We start from the raw sequence: 20,696 nt of genomic DNA, 5'->3' as shown, positions 1-20,696 counted from the left end.
AAGCAAAGCATAGCACTGTCCTGGGCTGTGAACATCCATTAAAAGAGGCAGCACAGGGCTCTAAAGATGCTTCAAAGCACAGCCACAGCTTCTGGGAACCCTTTCAGTCCCTGCAGAGACATTTGGAGCATGTCATCAATGACCCAGCTTCCTTTATGTGCTACATCAACTTTAGAAACTGCCTCACTCTTTCCAGGGGACACAGAAGCATGTGAAGATCAAACTGTGCAAGGGAGCAGTGGCTCCCTCCTCCCTATGGACTTTGCAGAGGATGCTTGGGGCACCAAAAATAAAGCTTGTTCTTCATCCTGAAGATTAGCAATGCCTCCAATTTGAAAAGCATCACCCCCTTACCTAGCATCCTTACAATCCCAGGTGGAGCCACGTTTTCAACTGGTATAGTCCCCTCTGCTTTAGGGTGATACTCTGTGTCCCCATAGGTTGACCCCATGACGGGGCAGGGTGACCCTTTTTTGCTGGGGCACATACAGAACAAGAAAGGTCCAGTTCTGTCCTTAGAACACCAGCTCCAGAAGGCGGCACCCTGAAAGGCAGCAAAGCACCTACTCATGAATGGGAGTGGTGGTACATGCCCTTTCCGATAGCTGGAAGGCAGGATGAGGCCAGGGATGTTAGGTGCAATTCCAAGCAATAGTCCTGGCAGTGGCAATACTTGAGCAGACTGGCATCAGCACACACAAATACCTTTAGTTTCAACTCCAACTCCAGGAAAAAATTATTGTATCTTTTCAAACATTTAGCCTTAGCTGAGCTCAGCAAGGAGACATCCTTGTCTGCTCAGTGCTGAGATGCTGGGAAGAGTAGCATGGGATTCTGATCGCTGTCTGTCACTACTCTGTGGACAATGCAGAAATAGCTGCTCAGATGAGATAGGCTAGAGGCAGCCATAAAATAAACTTTCTTCATTGCTCTTTTAGTCTGTGCTTCTGCTCTGTCATTAGCCTGCTGCAGTGCTGTTGTTGAAAGATGCCCAGCAAGTGTCTTCTCCATCTTAGGAGGCAACTCTTAATTCCTTTTCGAAGGGCATGTAGAAGCTCAGCAGCAGAGGCCCATGGTCTTCTGTGGTTCCAGAACGAGCAGCATCCAGGCAGCAGCAACTCAAATGCTAGACCTATCAAAAGCAGGCAGGCAGTGGATCTAAGCAGCAGGCCTCTATCACCTGAAGACTAAGTAGAGATTCCCGGGGCAAAAGGGAAAAAGAAAGGTGCCACCAAGAAAGGCTTTGCTCATAAGAACTATAGCTTCCCCAAAAGGAAGCTAAAAAAAGAGAATAAAAACCCAGCCCAGGAAAAGGCAGACAGTATGATTATTTCATTCTGCTCCAGTTGCACAGCAGCATTCATCAGTGCATGTACCAATCAAAAGCCCTTGCAGTATTGCAGAGCAGCCCAAACTTCACACACACCTTGTGCTGCCAAGCACTTGCCAAAGACTGTGGCCCACAGCACGTTTGAGTTGCATTTGCAAGGGGAGGGGTGTGCTGCCAGTAGCTGCCCCAATACCAACCTCACTGGGCTGCAAAAGCAGAGCCCTTAGGGCCTTGTCAATTTTCTTCTGTGCTCAGAGGCTTACTGGGGAAGAGAGATAGACTGTCAAGCCTTTTAATTGGTGGACCCTTGTTTTATCTTTCAAATCACAGGCTACCAGCCCAGGGCTTTGGGCCAGCCTCTCCTGTTGAATCCCACCCACCCTGCTGCTACCCTGTTCTTCTGTAACAGTAACCTAGGCAGTGTCCTGTAGCAGCTACCACTGCCACCTAGCAGTCCTCATGACACAGCCACTGTGCATCAGAGCTGGAATCAGGACAGGTATTCCATTTTGCACACTCCTGCCCTCCAGAACTGAAGACAACTATTTTCATCAGAAGAAAATACACACTGGGTTGCATGTTATATCCCTATCAGCAGGAAGCTGAGTTGGAGAGGATGTGGCAACATTGATTGGACTGCACACACTAGTGTGAATTAAAAAAGGAGCCTCCTCCACACACAGGGAGTGTTAAAGAAGAGCACAGACAGCTCCAGAGAGGTTATCAACTATAAAAATACTCTCATCCAAGAAGCTGTTAATGGTGAGCAGTTCCACATATGCACAATCACCTTCTAAGCAGAGAATGGTCTGGAACAGAGCAAGGGTTGGTAAACACATACCCAGGGTCATGACCACAGCTAGTCATAAGACTAACTGACTGGAATCAGTAATGAGTCTGCTATTGCATCAGCCCATCCAAGCCTCTCTACCTTCCACCTTTCATTACTTACTACCAAACACATTAATCAGTCACAGCCCGATACTGATTTGTAGGCTCTCTTACTGCCTGCAACCTGTAATATTAGCATGCGTTAAACCAAGCACAGCACCAAGTGTCAACTCCTCAGAGAAGGAGGCTGCAGCAGTAACAAGGCTGGCACTAACCCACTCAGGATCTCAGGAACCTCACAAAGGGACAGAAAGTGAGGTCGCAGACAAGGTAGGCCACGCATGCCCACAGCAGAGGTCTATGCAGAAGGAAAAGGAAGGGGGGGAGGGTATCAAAGCAACATATCTATCTCTAGTCTCCATCCTTGGAGCTATTCAAAAGCCATCTGGACATGGTCCTGGGAGTCTGGCTTTGGATGGCCCTGCCTGAGCAGGGGAATTGGACCAGATAGACCCCAGTGGTCCCCTTCCAACCTCAACCATTCTGTGATTCTGCGATCTCTTCCTTTTGAGCACAGCACTCTTGACAACCACGCTGTCAAGATAGGCTCCAATGGCCCTGATGTTTTGTAGGGACCTTGGTGAGCCTGCAGTCTTCACCTCAGCACACATGTAGGTTCCTGGGTAAGGTACTCCAGTGACGAAAGCCACCAGAAACACAGGCTGGACAGGGCTAGCTGGAGCCAAGCAGGAGACAGGTGATGCTTCCTCATCACGTGACAGCCAGCTCCATGAGCCAGCCCAACCCAGTCTCCTACAGCGTACCCAGCCCAACCCAGTCTCCTACAGTACCTACAGCGTCTTCCAAACATGACCATGAAGGGAAGTTTGGAAAAGTACTTCAGGTAGTACTCGGGTCTCAGACAGCACTGGGCTGAGGCTACACAAACCAGGCCCAGCGTTTGAAGAGCTGCCCACCTCTGCCCTCAGAGACCATTACTGTCCTCCCAGTAAGGCAAACAGTAATCCAGCATGCATAACTAAGAACAGCCACTCACTTGTAAGAGAGCACATAATCTTTCATACTCTTTCATTCTCAGCACTGACGGTCCACAGGAGCATGGCAGGTCTGAGGATCTTTATTTCACAGTTATCAATGGCTGGAGGGATGAGTTACATACTGTAGCATCCACAGGTAGGCAAGCAAATCGTAGTAACAACATGGTACTCACTTGGGGTTTAATGACAGGATGTGACACTTGCACAGCTGTGCTCAAGGTACCAAGGCAGCTCCAAAAGCTGGCAGTGAAAACAAGATACTAAACCTGGAAAAAACCAATTGGCCCAACTAGGGCTTAGGAAAAAAGAAATATATTATCACATTGATGCCAGGGAAAAAAAAGAGTTCAAACAGCAGCCAGTAAGAATATCCCCAAAGGGGAATCAATAACATGGGCATGGACAGAGCAGATAGGAGAGGGAGAAGCTCAGGGCAGGTCATAACCATAGCTGGACCAGATCACAGCAACATATTTCACTACATGGAGCAGCATGCCCTACACTTCTCATGGTGTGTTAAATTAGTCTGTCTTCATCCCTTCCCAGCCAACTCACAGTCCAGCAGTTAGTTACAGCACTGTGTGCAAATACAGTTAGTGAGAGTGGTCCACAGCTCCCCATCCCTTATAATGGACTAGTGTAATTCATCAGAGTCTTGGAAAGTGTAAACCACACAACCCATATGAGAACAAAGACAGGTGGAAGCTCTCACCAGCCACACAGCATTGCTTGGTGCCCTGCTTATGCAGCAGTCCCAGACAAGGCTACTAAAGTTGTGTCTGGATACACTGACCCTACCCTATGGAGAACCACATGGTAGTGAACCACAGCACTCCTCAGGCTGACCTGGACTCAGCTGGCATGTTGAAAACAAACAGGGAGACACTGGAAGTACTGTAAGGACTTGGACACTCCACAGATAATTAATATGGCCTGTAGTTCCAGTAACTGGAGAAAACAGAGATCTGGAAAGCAAGAAGAAAAGCAGGTAAGTTCCTGTATCCCTTGGGCCATAGAAGAAAGAGCACATAATGCGTGCATGAAGATTGAGCTTTACAGCATTACACACTCCAGCACTGCACTGCAGAAGGGCAGATTTGCTGCTGTTGTCACTGAAGAGGCTTGGAGCACAAAGTTACTTGCTCAAGGTGGCAGCCAGGTCAGCTACAGAGCTGGAACGGAACATTGGTCCACTGGAATCTAGCTTGCTGAGGTCTCCATGCCTTCTCTCCAGCACCCTGGCATTTCCTCACATCCAGCTCATGACTGAGAACACAGAAGTGTCTACCTGCTCCTCTCCATCTAGTCAATAGTTCAGCAAACACATCTGCCACACTACTACACTTATCCCAGATGGCTGTCTGCTAGGCAGTGCCAGCCAGCTCCCTGGCTCCAGAGCATTGACTCATCGCTTGTTTTCAGTTTATATGTAAGTTGTACAGAATAACATCACATCAGAGTTTTAGGTGATCTGAGGTCCCCTCAAAATCCAGAGTTAAAAACAAAGCCCCTTCTCTAAGGCCATTACCTTGTCCTTTAGTTGCTGGCAAAGCTGCAGTGAAACTGTGAAGAAGACAAGGGCATCATTTAACCATGGTACAACACATTCCACTTTATGGACATGGCTGACTTCATACCGCTGGTTGCCAAACTCACTGGAGGGGGGGGGGGGGGGGAGGAAAAAAAATACAGCTTCACACACAACAGCACAGACCACAAAACTCAACTGTCCTCCGTTCTCACAGAAGAGATCACTATGATTTCTACTACATTTAAAACAGCACCTGGTAAAGTTATAGAATGCAAACTCTCAGTCTACCTCTGATCAGATTTAGAGTCAAGCTAAATCTAATAGGGTTAAGGTAGAAACTTTACCACTTTCCAGAGAGGCACAAAGGCAGGAAATGCAGGTGGCAATGCCAATAACCTAATGTTCATTTTGGTTAACAACTCATCTCTAGACACGCTCATGGCACTGTATGGGTGGGCTGTATCCTGGAAAGTCACATCTTTGGGCCTTTATGACCAAGTCATTAAAGAAACACTATTGTGGCACACCTGTGCATTCACAGGCACAGCCACAGCAAGTGACTCCGTCCAGCTTCTCCACTTAACAGATGCTACAATCAAAACTGTGTACAACCATTTGGATCTCATCCTCAGCATACTCTGTAACACAGCCCTTGTAGTGACTGTACTTACAACATGGCTCCAGGGTTGTGTAAAATGGACCCTCCAGCAGGCTTGAAGTTCTAGAGGAGAAGGAAAAGGTCATTAGGATTTTGATGCAATAAACAAACTTCTTAGAAGGAGGACGTTTAAGGTTTGTACTTTCAGTAGCCTGACATCGAGAAATGCCTATACTGTATCTGCCTGAATATTCCATTCATAGGGAATCCATGTCATTTGATCCCTTCCTGCTCCTTCATGAAAAAACATTTTACACAGTGGTCAAGTCCAACTTAGCTCCAAATTTTAGCACCACAAAAATAAGATGAGAAGATCCAGAAGAGAAACAAAAGATAGATTTTAGGAAGAATATCTTTATGGAAGGACTGCATTTCATAAAGCTTGAGTTTAACTCTGTTTTTACAGGATTTCAAGCTGACCCAAATGCAACAGGTGAAGCAGAAAAGTATCCATCAAAACTCCATTCAGAAAACCCAAAATGCTACTTCGATGTAAACTGGATTAATACAATCATGCCCTTCCAAAATTACAAAAAATTATCAAATTATATTGTAAAGATAAAGTATTACTTGGCAAAAAAATAGTTACTGGCTTTCTCCAGAGCACTGGTATTTTCTTCTGGGCTAAGTGGCCATGCCCCAAACTAGATTTAGAGCCAGTGTTCTGTCTGCAGCAGATCTAAACACAGACACTTAACACCAGTTACAGTCATTTCTGCATTATCTTATGCATATAGCATCGCACCATGTAGCAGTGCAATCTCCTCCTCACAGTGGGACATAGGGAGAGGTAAATAAACAAGGCTCAAGAGATAGTAGGCATCACCTTGGTTGTGCTGGGCTGCAGCACATGGAGTTGGTAGACAGTCAGGCACAGCTTATTCAGGTTAATATAGAAATTCACAAGGATGTCTGCAGGCAGAGCAGGGGTGAACATTTTCTGGTGAGAAAACAAGTAGTTTCTTTGTCAGTGAAAGGACCATTATTTCTAATGCTGGGAAATCACTACCTTTTTCTAAGCCATACTACAGTTACCCCATAGTGAGAAGGACATTAGAAAAGAAACAAAGACTGAGCAACTTGCAGGCAATTGTTGTTCCTCTTGCTGCACTTGATCAAATGGTGTGTGCACGATGGTGACAAAAGAGGATGGAGCAGTGTTCACAAGGGAAAATAATCTCTGGACAAGATTCCTGGGCAGAGAACAGAACTTATGCTCTGAGAACCAGAGGCCTCATGCCCAAGACACCTGCTTTCCCACGGGAAGATACAGAGCAGCCAAAAATGCTCAGGATTTGCACCTACTTCAGCTCTCTCTTTCTGCCTCACGAGACACTTCAGAAATCCACTTCCACCAGGATGCAGCACAATATCCTAACTGTTGCAAGCTGCCAGAGCATATGGAGATCTAGACCACCACATACTTACTGTGAGACCACTGGAGGCAATCTCTGGTAGAGTCAGAGTGGCTGGAGTGGTAAGACGATTTCGGGCTCTTGAGAGCTGTAACATCACAGCATCCATAAGCTACAAGATAACATACAGTACATAGCTGAGTGGTGATCCCTGGACAGCTCTGGATAATGTGCTGCAGAATTCTACAGGCTTTTGCAAGTGTTACAACAACAACCACCACCACCACCCCCTTGCCCTTCCAGAAATTCAGGGAAGGGGTGGCTCCCACATAAATGCAGTTTAACTGTTACCACCATCATAGACACTTGTGAGACAGGCCAAGAGTGTTTAATACCAGGGACTGAAGAGAGAACAGCTATTCATTAGAAGAATAAGAAGAGAACATGAGATCAATTACTGATGCCACAGAAGCACTGACAAACTCATCACCAGCTCTTCTGAAGAGCAGGCATTAAGGAAAAACAAGCTGTGTTCTACTTCTCCCCATTCCCACATGACAGGTACAACAATTGCTAAAGGGGCTCCCCTTGTTCATAACCATCTATGAGGTAGGGCACTAGAGAAAAGAACCAGCTCATTGTGAGTCCAATCCTGCCAGAAACCACAGTTCAAAGGCTCTATTCAGGCAGACTTCCTTTTCCAGAAAAAAAGTGGGAAGCAACATGTGGCTGTTATAGAGCTCATGACTGCTAAGATGAAGGCATTTTATATTATGACTAATTTCTCCCCTGTACTTCCACCAAAAGTAAAAAGGAAATAGTTTTATTTTATTACCTAGCTTCTTCCTATCAGCAGCCCTTGCCCATGTGGAGACTAAAAAGGTTTAGCTTTCTCATGTTTGATATTGTGATGGATTCTAATGAGTAAGTCAAAACCCTGGTAGCTTCAGAGAGCATTTCCAAGCAGAGGGCTGGGCTTTATTGCCATGCAGCAGCTGGTCTGTATCAGATCGCATCAACTACTACCAGCAAGTGAGCAGTCACTTTCAAATCATCAGTAAATCACAAGTACTAACTGTAATCTTTTGTTTGCTGATGACTGCCTCCTTTCTTTTCTCGCCAAAAGCACTGACTGACAGGGAAGAGCATGAGCTGTGTAACCACATCATCCAAAAAAGATCAAGGGAGATGCTCCCAGAATATCACTGCTGTGCAACAGGGCACCAACTGCTCAGATTACCATTCACCACGATGTACAACCCTCTTACTGATGTTAAACTGGTATAGATTCATACCAAATATGAGGTCACATGGATACCCCTTGACACAGGAACATATGGGTACAACTGGGGAATCCATTTCCAGTAAGAGGCTCAAGACAGCAATGTGCATTAACTGTGTTTAAAACAACAAATGGAGGGAAGAAAATGCACATTCCTACCCAAGTAGAGAAGGCTTTCTCCTCACCTTGAGAACCTCCAAGCCTGTTTTGAACTGGTAGTTTACATCTCTGTTCATAAGCAGGTAAATGGCTTGGTTAACGTGGTTTCTAGCATCCTGGATCTGCAAAGGTACAAATGCAGCCCTATTAAAGAAACACTCTCTATAATACACACTAGGAAGTAGAGGTTTCTCTGATTATCTCGTTGGCCCTAAGAAAATGGTGACTTCTCAAATGATAAGGCCATTTCTCTCTGAGTACCAGACACTTGCTAACACAAATCTACCACTGCTGCCCAGATGCATTATTGGGTTCTTCACTCAAGGACTAGAGATGCAAAACAGTCTGATAGCTACAACCTGGATTGTCAATAAAAATATTGCTGCTGCCCTGAAAGAACAGTGACATCAGGCACTCTCATCCTGGGAGCACTCTGATCATGACTGTTCAGGTAAGAATTCTCACTGTTAATGGTATATGGCAGTCAGGTCTAGCAACATGAATAATGATTTCTTCCTTAGGAACTACTAGAGCTAAAACCAATTACATCAATTACATCAATAGCAGCAATGACCAGCAAACACTGATTTCTAATATGGCATCTCTGGCAGTATTCCAGAGTCCTTCTAAACTATAATTGTTGGGGTTGAGAGTTATCTCCAGCATCAAGAAGCTGCCATCGTGCCGCTTCTGTGGAACTTGACCAGACTCAGGACACAGCTAGCTCAAGTCCCTCTCAAGCAAGACCACTTGCAGCCAGGAGACAGTTATCAAAGCAAGGTTGATAGGTGTATCCCAGTGCTTTCATGGGAGCAAGGACAAACCAGAGGAAGAAGAAAATGGCCCTGGGAGAAAGTGACTTGTGTTCAGTTCCAGGCAGCAGCAGGAAAACTGAAAAAAAGCAAAGGGGTAAATCAGAGGGTGCAATAAATGGAAAAGGTAAGCAGGGAAGCCTGTATGAGAGGTGGCTGCTGGGAGATGGATAAGACAGCTTGGGATATTTGTAGTTTGATACATCTACACAGCTCCCCAGCAACCCCAGATCCCAGCTCAGCCTTGTAGATGCCTCCCTGGTATAGATCTGGGCACTGGTTCCTTCTCATCCGGAGCTCAGTGATCACAGAATAGCCCTGCTCTTAGAAAGCACAAGGCACTGGAGGCTAGAGAGAGAAGAGACAGATTTATAAAGTCCACTGTCAGACAGCAGAGAGACTCTGCAGGTACTCGGGCTATGGCATCTCCAAACATCACCACCTCCAGCCTTTACATCTCACAGATGCTTTTGAGCAAGCTAAGTGGTTCCTGGCAGCGTTACCCAACCCAGCAATGCCAATCCTGCTATTATAAGGACTTGCTTCATTCTATTCCCCTCTGATTTTGCTGTTTTCTCATCAAGTTCCTCAAAATTTGTGTGCCTGCACTTGTGTTCCTCAAAAATGTGCCTATACTACAATTTCTTACCTATGCCTTGACTTTGCACAGAGAAACAAAACTCCAAGTGGCACCACTCACTAAGGGAAGAAACTCACAATACTTCAAGATGCTCATTTTTAATTCAGACAGGACAAAGACCTCCACATAATCACTGTAAATGCTTCTGCTCAGAGTACTTTAGGCACTCACATTCCACATCTGAACAACATTAGAACACAAAACTCTTCCAAGTAAATAAAGGTGTTTTCCATAAAAGCAGGTAGAAGCCTATCAACCAGGCAGCAGTACAAAATACCACAAAACAGCATGCACTGCTGAGTGTTATCACAAAAACTTCCTTGCCTTGTTGTGAGGCATAAATAAACTCAGTCAAGTTTGTCATTAACATCTCAAGTACTCAATTTTCTAGATTCCTACAAAGTTACCAGGTAGAGCTTTCACTCCACTGCCAAAGCAGCCGTTGGAAACTGCACTCAAGACAAATGCACTGATCACCTAGAAAAATCTGAGCCATGGCGTAGTGAAGCACATGGAATATGTCTTTCTCCAACCTACTCAGCTATGACAAAGTCTGTGGAAAACTACATCTTCAAGATCAGGCACTAGATCAGGTCCTGAAACCAGGTATCTCCCAGCAAAATGGTGGGAAAGAGATTCAATGTTCTGAATAGCCACATCCCTTTAACTCCTTAACTGAGGGAACTCAGCTATGCCACAAGAGCACAATGCAGTGAGATTTGTTCGCAGCATAAAAAAATGCTTCCATAAGAGAATAAGAGCAAGCTACTCAAAGCCTCTGAAGTTGCTCTTTGCCCTGCTAGCCTGGGTTTTACAAGCAGACACAAGGCCAGTACTGCACAGGCACCCTAGGCACTCCTTTTAAAGGATTATGACTGCTACGCAGACAGCCTTCAGCTTGCTCATGTTTCAGGAACAAGCAGAACCCACCTCTCTCCTAGCACCATAACGGAATTTAATTGCATCTGTTTCCTCCCTCAGCTTTTACTACTGGAGCTAACATGGGGTGGACATAACCTTCCCTCTCGGAAAGCGAGGTGCTACAGCTACTGCTTGGAGGGCGCAGACACTGCAGAGGGGTAGGCATCTAAAGTTAACAGTACCTGCTGCAATTTCCACTGCTTGTCTTCCCGAAACGCGAAGTGCAGGAGCTGATTATTTCTGGGCATTTTCAGATTAATGTCCTTGAAGAAAGAAACAAACACGTGAAAGCAAGCAATCCCCATATGCAGAACATGGAGACTGCCGGTCCCACTCCATTCTGTCTCCCAGACCATCTTGGCAAGCTGCTTTCAGCAGTCCTGGCATGGCCAGAACCTCAGTCCTCCTACAGGAAGATGTTAATACAGAGGATAAGTTGAAAGGCATTTAGTGAATCGGGATCCAGGCAGGACACATGACCTCATCTCAGAAGGCCCCCAAAGAAATTTGATATTACACAGCACAGGTGGTAAAGGCAAGGAATCCCCATGAAAGACGATTCCACCACTCACCACAGAGGGGGTGTGTGGGGGGGGTGGTTAGATGCCGGATCTTGACAAATTTAAAGAGTTGCTGAAACGTTAAGGATTTAAGGCCTATTAGGGAAGACTGACAAAGAATACTTATTGATCACTGGTAAAGCACAATAAGGATGAACTCTCCCTTGATGTCATCAAAGTGTAATAAGGATGACTCCCACCCCTTGATAGTAGTACAAAGCAAGAACCACAGCAAGTACTCACAGCTTGACACAGGGCATCTCCCTGCAGCGTCAACACACCTTTCACCTGGTCTGTGCTGGAATGAGAAGAAAGATCTGGGCAACACAAGTCACAGGAGGCAAGACACACCTACCAAAACTGCCAACCTGGCACCGCCCCTCCCTGTCCCATGTAGCTAGCCAAGCTCCCCTCCTTCCAGGGGTCAGCTGGGGGATGCAGATGCACTCTACACATACTTTCAAGTCCCCAGCTCTTGGCCTGCCTCCAGCTGCTGTCATATTCTTTATGAGCCACCTCACCCTATCTGCCCTGCCTAAAACATTACATTCATTTCTGATCCCATGCTTGTTTCATGCACTACCTATCAACAATTTGGTTGCTGTTACAAACAGCTTTAGCAGGCACAAACACAAGATATTAGATGAATTACTAACATTTGAGTGCTACGTGGTTCATATGGGAGTTGTAAGCTACAAACCCCACCCCATTCCCCCAACAAGAAAAAAAAACCCTAAATAAACAAAAAACCCACACCTCAACCCCTTTAAAAGGTCCTGCAAGATGGCTCACATCTACAGTGAACAGTGGGGGGAAGACTGAAGCACCTGGGTCTTCAAGAACTCAGTTTAGCCATACCTTACATTTTAATGCACTAGACAGAGACTCTTTTAGATCAACACTTTTTAAGATCCACCTTGCAACAACAATGAATTAAAACTAGAATCAACTTTAATACTTTAAGATCTGAAGAATGCAATCTTCAAACCCAACACAGAATCATTTCATCATTCTATAAAATGCTGCTTCTAAGGACTAAGGTCTCCTACTTTGCAACAAGCTTGCAACCTCTGCCAGAGTGCAGCTATTCAGACCAAGGCCTATGCTGAAGATCACAAAATGGACAGCTATTTCAGAAGAACTGCACTTCTATAGCACCTTCTGCACTGGTCTCAGTTTGCTCTGTGCAAAGTAGATTTATTGTTGCTATTTTAGGGAGATTAGGACAAGGTTAAGATTTGTCCACAGTCAGAGTCAGAAACTAAGCCAAGAGCAGAATTCAGGTCTTGTAACAGCAACTCCCTGCATCCAGAATCAGAAAAATGCCCCTTGGCAAAACTGCTGACAGCAGCATACTGATTCAACACACCAGCATATGGTCGGGAATCAATTACTATATTACAGGTGTCAGTAGGAAATGGCACAAGTCTGGCTAAGGCAGCCCCTGGAACATTGCTACAGACTGTTACGTTAACCTGACACAGGAGTTTGTTCGTTTGTTTTCCTTAAGGCAAAATCTCATATTAAAGAAAACCTCTTTGCTCTGGGGGTGCTGTAGAGACCTCTGCTGCAGACGCTCAGGGAACAGCGCCCTTTGCTACAGCAGGAAGCCCCCGGCACAAACACAGGCATCACCGGGCGCGGGGGGCGGTGGCCCCCACCGGAGCGGCCTGGCAGAGCACCAGCGTCCCACTGACCGCCACGACCACTTACCCCGCTGTGCTCAGCACAAAGTTCTCCTGCTTGACGGCTCCTCCTGAGCCGCTCACGGGCAGGGTGAACCGGTGAGAGGCCTCCTGCCCAAGAGAGGAGATAGTGAGTGCTGAAGCATACACCTAGGCTCAGCGTACCACAAAACAGGAACAAAGACAAGGCAAGAGCAGAAACGTAGATGGCTGGCAAGCGGCCCAACATGGAGCAGTCACCTTTGCAAGCCTCCTGCACCCCACCTAGCAGAGCACACGGATGTTCCCTCGTCCTGCAGGACAGGCGCGGTGTGTGTGAGGCTCATGGTGAAAAGCGTCAGAAATCCCGCGCTCCAGCTCTGCACCCCGGAGCCAGGTGAAGTAGCAGTGCCCAGAGGGATCACCTAGCTGTCCGCAGCAGGAGTGGCACTCTGCACAGCCTGGCCTTTCCACAGGCGACGTGGTGCTGCCCCTTTCTCAGCATGCTTGCTGGCCCAGGCTGCACAGTGCGAGCGCCACCGGTCCCTTACCCACATGGGAAGTCTGGAGCAAAAACCAGCACTCCTGACTGGTGACTGTCCCTTAATCACACTTCACCCTTAAAACTATTACAAATTCTTCAAAACAGACACTATATATATACAGACACCGCAGGTTATTGTCACCTGCTACTGAGTCACGTCCTGGGTCAGCACTATGGCACTCCTATCTCCTCTGGCACCCGCCCCTCACCTCCACGTTTTTGCCCCTGCTCTTGCATCACGCACTAACCCCCACCAAAACCTCAGAGCATTAAGGGGCTGGGCCTGTTGAAAACTAACCTAGCAGGAGAGTGGTGAACTCTTGTGCGCACAATCCCCTTTGGCCAGTTCACCACCTGGCTGCCTGGAAAGAGCCAAACCCAGCAGCCAACGCGCAAGGCTGGCAAAAGGTGCTGCAGGCCTGGTTCAGCTGAACACTTCACGCCTCTGAAAGGCGCAGGTACCGGCAGAGAAGTGGGTATATCGAGGGAAGGATGGTTTTGAATGAGGAGAGTGCATGCTACTAATTACTGCACAAGTACTAGCTTGTCAGCTAAAGGCTATCATGCTCATTTCTACCATTACATAACAGAGTTACAGGCAGATCCAGATTCTCTGTTTGAGAAAATATTCACATCACAAGCAAATGCCTGACAGACAGGTCTGGGTGCCTCCACGTGCCTTTTCAAAGCAGTTGTCTCTCAGGAAAGAGGGTCAAGAACAGAGCAATCTAGGGGAAATCAGCTTTATTCTGAGTCCTCGAGACCAGAGGGCAAGCAGACACTTGGGACAGCACTGGACATGCATGATGGACCTTTCTGTACACCCTCTACCAAGAATTTTTTCCTCCAGGGGAAATCTACCACTGTTCATCACATGGGAGAGCAAACAAACCCACAACACAAAAAACAGATGAAGCAAATTAACCTTACCTTCAAAATATCCTGCAGCTGTTTCAAAACAGCATGGACCTCTTCTTGTAAAAGCCACTTAAATTCTTCTTCCTATGTTGTGGAAAGATAGCAGTGGAACCATTAGAAGACAAACACTGGAAATAAATCAGACACATATGAAAATTATATAAATTCTAAGTATACTGCTATGTCCATGCTGCTTACATCACGTGTTAGTAGGAGAAGAAAAAGATTTCTTCCTGATTTGTTGGAAAGGCCTTACTCTCCACTTCTCCACCCCAGCCAAATGAATTGTCCTCATTCTTGTTTTGACTTCATTTAACAAAGCAGCATTCATACAAATCACTGTACGAATAATCACAGAATTAGGAAAGAACAGGCAGCACAGGATGTGAATTTCAGAGCAAAGTACAGATTCTGCTGCTTCAAAATCTGGGGCATAGTTTTAAGCTGCTGGGGTGGGCTGACCTTGGCTGGCCGGCTGCCAGATACCCACCTAGTCTCTCCCACTCCCCCTCCTCAACAGGATAGTGGGAGGAAATAAGATTAAAAGCTCTTGGGTCGAGGTAAATACAGGGAGATCCCAAAACAAACTCAACTTGCGGACAAATTTGTTGCCAATTAGATCATGAGAAACAAAGACAAAAACTAAAATGCTCCTCCTCCCTCCCAGTAGCATTTTACCAAGCAAGAGCAGCCTAAAAATAAAGCAAGCTAAACTGAAAAGTGGGTGGGGGGAGAGAAAGGCTGAGGACTCCCAACCATTTGGGCAAATTCAGTAACAAACAAGTTCAGATCTGATGACACACAACCTTGGGCCTCAATCAGTTGTCTGCTACAGAGAAGCCTGTATTAAAGCAGATCCTCAAACCACAGCTAAGCATTCCTGTTAAACCACAAGACCCCACACAGAAGATTATCAGAGAAGTGGGGACAGAAGCAAGCAAGGGACAAAGAAGAGATTGATGCTTGCTACCTTGTAAGGGAGGAGAAATTTTCCATGTGGAAAGTACTGGAAGGGAATGAATTGAGTGGGTTGCCCACAGAAAAATTTGAAAGGTGTGGTCAACTCAGAAATTTAAGCCTGTGGTTTCTCCACTAGGCAGTTCCTGTTCACCACAAGAAACACAAAATAACTACTCACTGATGTGTCGTTGCCTTATGCAAGAGTTATCTGAACAAAGACTAGGACAAGGATGGTTTTCTCTAAACAAACATTCACCCAAAGCAGGTACACACAACAAACCTAGGTAGGATTCTCTGTTACCCTTCAAACCAGCGCGTGCAGAACCACTGACTTTCACCATTTAATCCTGTTCTGGGTTTCTAGGCATCATATTGACATATTGGATTCCTTGCTCTTCAAATCATCATTGGCATCTTTCATCCCCCTAGTGACAGCAAAAGATCTTCCCCCTCCGGTATTAATTTCAGGCTAAGTCAAGTTCATTCACCATGTCTGTGCGCTACACATCTGTATTTTTGAGGAATGCTAGTCATATCATTCCAAATCACATCAATTTCAGAAGAATCTGTTTTTCACATGCGGCTTTCTGCCTAGCCCGGATGCATCTCTAAAATTCCCTCCCTAGATAGGAAGCTTTCACTGCTTCTTGCAGCTCACGTCCCCGGAGTTGTCTGCAATGTCAGCTGGTCTATGTCTTTCCTGCCTTTATCAAGTCAACAAGGCTGCTTTGACACGCCTGCCTGCCATTTGCTAGGTCTGGTCTTCCATCAAGCAGCGTACTGGACTGACTATGAAAAAATCAAGGTCACGTAACACATTTCACTGTTTACCGTAAGGACTGCCTCCGGCACTGACCTGCCTCTGGACTCACCCGAGGCCAACGCAAGGAGTGGCGTCAATCGCAACCCACCCTCGTACTGCTCAGGGGGAGAACACCAAAGCGGAGACCATTAAAGCAGCTAAAGGGGTAGGCTGGAGGAGACCACGGCCTCCTAGGTGGTCGCGGGCCTGAGGGGAGCACGGCAACGGAGCCCAGGGCCGACCCGAAAGCCTGTGCCGGCCGCACGGCCGGCCACCTAGGCACCGCCCTGCGGGCCCGCCGCGGCCGCCGGAGCAGCTGCCCCACGGCCCACGCCGCGGTGAGCGGGCGGCCCTCACAAAGCGCCTCAGCCCAGGCGCGAGGAGCCGGGGGCAGGCAACGGCCTCGCCGCCGCCCGGGGCCAGCCGGGGTGTGCGGCTCCCAGCCCGGGCCCGGCCAGCCGGAAGGGGCCCGAGGGAGTCCCGGCAAGGCCGCTACCGCCCAGGGCCAGGCCGATGCCGCTCGCCACGGCAACAGCGACCCCTCCGCCCGATTCGCCCCTCCCGCCTCACCAGCACCGCCCGCTCCGCCGCGCTCGCCATCGCTGCCGCCATCCCGCCACCGGCCCCGCCCCCTCGAGGAGCCCTCGGCCGCCCCAATCGGCTACCGGCACCACCCTCAGCCCGCCCACGCCGCCCCGCCCTCAGCCCGGCAACCATACCGAGACAGCGTCTGATTGGGCAGCACCGCCCTCCCCCCGCGATCGAGGCGGTGCCAGAGAGGCGTGACGTCAGGCGAGCGGCCGCGGGCCGGCGGCGCTGGAAGGAGGGCACGCGGGGCCAGAGGCGGGAGCAGAGAGCAGAGACCGCGGCCCCGGGGAGCGTTCAGGAGAAGCGCTCGGTCTTACCCGTGGCTACCCCACACCTCACTGCCACGGCTAATAGCACTGGCTCATAGGTGCAGTGCAGATGCGTGTTAGTATTGCAGTATGAATTGTTTTGATCTGCACTACTCACAGCTGTAGCTGACCGCATACTGGTTAAGATAAAACTGAGCTACATGTAAGAATCCTCAAGCATAGGTAAAGACGTGGAAGTTTCTTCTCAAAATTTTGAAACTGAAATAGCTTTATACTGGCATTGAAGTCTTTGCATTGAAGTTGGTGGGTGCCTTTTTCACACTGGATGTACTGCACATGAGAGGTGGCCAAGCAGACAGCATCATCTTCACCACATCAGCAAGGTGGGTCGTGGAAGGGAATACCTCACTCATTCACTGAGCAGGTAAAGCTTCCAACATTGCCAGTTTCTGCTGCGAGCACAACTCTGACTCAGTGGCCTTACTCCATCACTTTCTGCATTACTTTTAATCACAGTGCTAAAACTTAGTTTTTCCTTACCTTAGCACCTGTAATTCATTTTAACTAAAGCACACCATTTAATCAGTACTAGCCCATTATACCTCAGTACATGAAGATCTTCTGCTATTCAACATCAAAAAGGAATATTCTGGAGCTTGTAAACACTTCAGTTAAGGGGTCTTGTCTTGGAAGAGCCCAAGTGCTCATAAGAGTTAGTGCTCAAAAACCCCCAAACACTAGAAGGAAGGATAGTCCAGACAGCAATTGGGCCACCAGGCTCCCAACACTTAGACAACACAATAAGTCATCAACACCAGAAAGTTCCCAAACCTCCATCTGTCAGCATTCTTTGCTTTAAAACTAAGCCTTCATCCTCCTCTCAGTCCAGCTGCATGCAGTCCTCTACATGTGGAGGCTGGAATTTATCCAAATTCATCCTTTGTAGTGCCTCACTGACAAGATGAGGCTTCTGCAATGACCCACATGCCCTCAGGGCATACTGCTGTTTTTCAGCAACTCTGAATTTTGAATTTTCTTTAATGCCACAATACAGGTTTGATAGCCTTTAGAAACTGCTACAAGAACATTGTGTTACCAAGAAAGGTTTTATTCTTTTTGCCAGTAGCTTTGTTAATTGCACAAAAAAAAAAATCTTTTTGTTTTGCCATTTAAACATTTTCACACATCCTATTCTGAATGACAAACATTAATTAAAAACAAGGCAAAAAAAATTCACAACCTTAATTAACTATAGGATCTATCATTGAGGAAAAAAGAAACTGCTTTTCTTACAAGCTTTTCACAAGTGTCACATTTTCTCTTTAAAAAGGAGGGAGTCAAAAAAAGCAAATTGCTAAAACAGAAATCCTCATAAAAAGGAACTTTACAGAATTGTCAACAATATTAAGACAACATTGACTAGCCAGTTTTATTAGAGCATCTCTCAATCCACAGCTTCCCCTCCCCTTCCCTCCCCCAAATCTCAGGCCTAGGAACAGATTAAGATCCATGTTCAGAGGCTACAGACATAAATACAAGAATCCAAGTTAAGACTGACACGAGTCAATCTCAAACGGCATCTGAAGCAGTCCAGTCTTCACCATTTCCATCCCTCCTCCTCACTTTGCATCCACTTCAGAGCTCTTGGTCTCCTTCTGTTCCTCCCTGGCATATCTGTGATTGTACAGCTGGCTGGGCAGCACCCCATCCTCCAGCCACTCTACATCCACCTACCTCACCAGAAAGCTGCAGTCAGACTTTCCCAGGATAAATTACAGCATTTAACTAGTCCGCACCTGCCGCTCCCACATAAATAACTATCTCCATTTTGAGAACTACAGTATTTCTGGAAAACAAAACCTGCAGCAGTGAGTTGCCTAGGGAGTGGTTTTCCCTCTCACAAATACAGTTCTTCAAATTCACTACAAAATATATGTCACAGGACTCGAGAGCTCCTTTTGTATTCTCACTCTTATCCAGAGGCACCACAAAGTAAAAAAGAGGGAGATCCTCCATTACCTTTGCTCAGACCCATTCACCTTCACTCTGGCCCAAGAGACCTCTGCAGGGACAGGTCAGGGATGCTGCTGCACTGGCTCAGCACAGTTCCACTCTCAACTGGACCCGAGACAGTACCTCCCTCTTCCTCCCAAAAGATTTCTTACACTATAAAACCTGTGGTCTTATCTCCTGCCCCCAAAAAACACCATTTCCCCCAGATGCCCTCAATACACAATTCATGTAAGTGACTTAACTGCGGCATGTTTAACCAAGGACTTCTGATGCTAATAGCTGAGTTCTTCTGGATGGGAGAAGCACAAATGTGTCAAAAGCAGGCCAATGGCTGGTTATCCTGGGTAGTTATATGTGCCTTTAATATGAATATCTACATGCAGGATGACAGTTGCACTGCCAAAGAAACATGTATGTATAACTAGTATTGTTCACATATACCACTGGCAAACGGGCAAAGTGATAGACATCTAACGGATCTATTACTAGATGTTCACCACAGGACATAATGCATAACACAATATTAGCCCACAAATAATAGTGATCACAAGAGGTGAAATATTCAACAAAGTAACATTTACAGCATTAGGCATTAGATGTCATGATTTGTAATGAGTATCCAATACTTTCTCCGTTTCATAATAAGGTGCCCCTGAACCATATGCATGTGCTGCACAAAGCAGGACTGGTAAGAAATCCTAACCCACAGGAAAATTTCCCTACACAGCCATTAAGTTCCTAGAAAAATAAGACAGTGGGAGGGGCAGACCTCATGGATTTAAAGGAACATGGTCTAATTTGAATTCGCTTTTTTTTCTTTCAGAATCCCAACCAAAGGGAGGAGATTGTGCCACTGAGAAGTGATTTTGGCCAATGAAGTTTCTTACTGGCATTTTACTAACTCTCAAATCTAAAATGCAAGAACCTTCCTAAAAGGCTAATACTGAGAACAATTAAAAAACAAAACAAAACACGCTCTGTGCATTTTTAGAGAGACAGGCATCCTTTGCACTCTGGGTTGCTCTGCTATCAACACTGAGAGCATCTCTGCTCTCTAGCCTTGGCATCTGCAGTTCAAGTCCCACATTTCTAGAGTAAAGCTCAGCAGTGGTCTTAGCCTCCCATTTCATTTACTAGTCTTTCTAGAAGTTGGTATCTGGCCACAAGCAGAGTCACAGGTACAGGGAAAAGTCTCATGCTGTGCCACTGTTGTACCCAGCGTAGTAACACGAAGAACATGTATGGAAAATCTGACATGTATAAAGATCACTAATCAGTACACAAAAATATCCCTGTGAGGTAGGTAATCACCACCCACCTTTAAAGATGGGCAAACAGGCTAACAGATATAATGACCATGCAAAGGCCAGAGAGAGAGTGTGGAAAGGAGCTCAGGATTCTCAGTCTCTTGGCTCTATGATTGTTCTTCTCGCCCCTTTCAGATTCATCACTCTGCTTGTGACACTGCTACAATCCAAGACACCTTTGTAATTATTGACTACAAGGGTTAAAAAAAGGCAAGTAAAGCAACATAAGCTAAGGCCAGGAGCAACCCTAAGGTTTGTTCCTTCCCCAAATAAAATATCTCTGGCCCAGTTTTAGGTTATATGTTTCTCTTGCAGTTTTCTATGCAAACGTGTTGATCTCCAATGCTGTTTGTGGGACGGGCAGCTACGATTAGCCTTTTAGGAGGCTCATTTACACTGGCATTCTCTCATTTTCAGTAAGGTTTGTGTTCCCTAAGCTATAGTTGTCTGTACAGGGGAAGACACGGATGCAATCTGTTCTTCTCAACAGTACA

The 20,696-nt window shown here is 46.5% G+C and overlaps 1 protein-coding gene across 10 annotated transcripts in view; it reads right to left on the bottom strand.

Moving 5' to 3' along the window:
• Positions 1–16,652, bottom strand: part of ROGDI (rogdi atypical leucine zipper) — a 74,057-nt gene extending 57,405 nt beyond the window's left edge. For 3 of the 10 annotated variants that reach the window (XR_012045014.1, XR_012045012.1, XR_012045013.1), the window contains exons 1-12: positions 16,596–16,642; positions 14,276–14,347; positions 12,851–12,933; positions 11,381–11,435; positions 10,760–10,840; positions 8,231–8,326; positions 6,837–6,935; positions 6,235–6,348; positions 5,422–5,471; positions 4,748–4,874; positions 4,066–4,184; positions 3,393–3,514 (exon numbers count right to left, since the gene is read on the bottom strand). Coding sequence is in view for 4 of the 10 variants with exons in the window: in XM_072878482.1 (XP_072734583.1) it covers positions 4,143–4,184; positions 4,748–4,874; positions 5,422–5,471; positions 6,235–6,348; positions 6,837–6,935; positions 8,231–8,326; positions 10,760–10,840; positions 11,381–11,435; positions 12,851–12,933; positions 14,276–14,347; positions 16,596–16,637 (861 nt within the window). In the remaining 6 variants the exon portion in view is untranslated. Of the gene's footprint in view, positions 1–3,289; positions 4,185–4,747; positions 4,875–5,421; positions 5,472–6,234; positions 6,349–6,836; positions 6,936–8,230; positions 8,327–10,759; positions 10,841–11,380; positions 11,436–12,850; positions 12,934–14,275; positions 14,348–16,595 lie in introns of those variants that run through there. The other 7 variants (XR_012045017.1, XR_012045015.1, XM_072878483.1 and 4 more) reach the window with 7 other exon arrangements.
• Between the last annotated feature and the right edge of the window lie 4,044 nt (positions 16,653–20,696).

This window comes from Ciconia boyciana, chromosome 13 (assembly GCF_034638445.1).
Source record: "Ciconia boyciana chromosome 13, ASM3463844v1, whole genome shotgun sequence".
In the NCBI taxonomy this organism is placed as follows: Eukaryota; Metazoa; Chordata; class Aves; order Ciconiiformes; family Ciconiidae; genus Ciconia; species Ciconia boyciana.
This window is presented reverse-complemented; position numbering and strand designations above follow the sequence as displayed.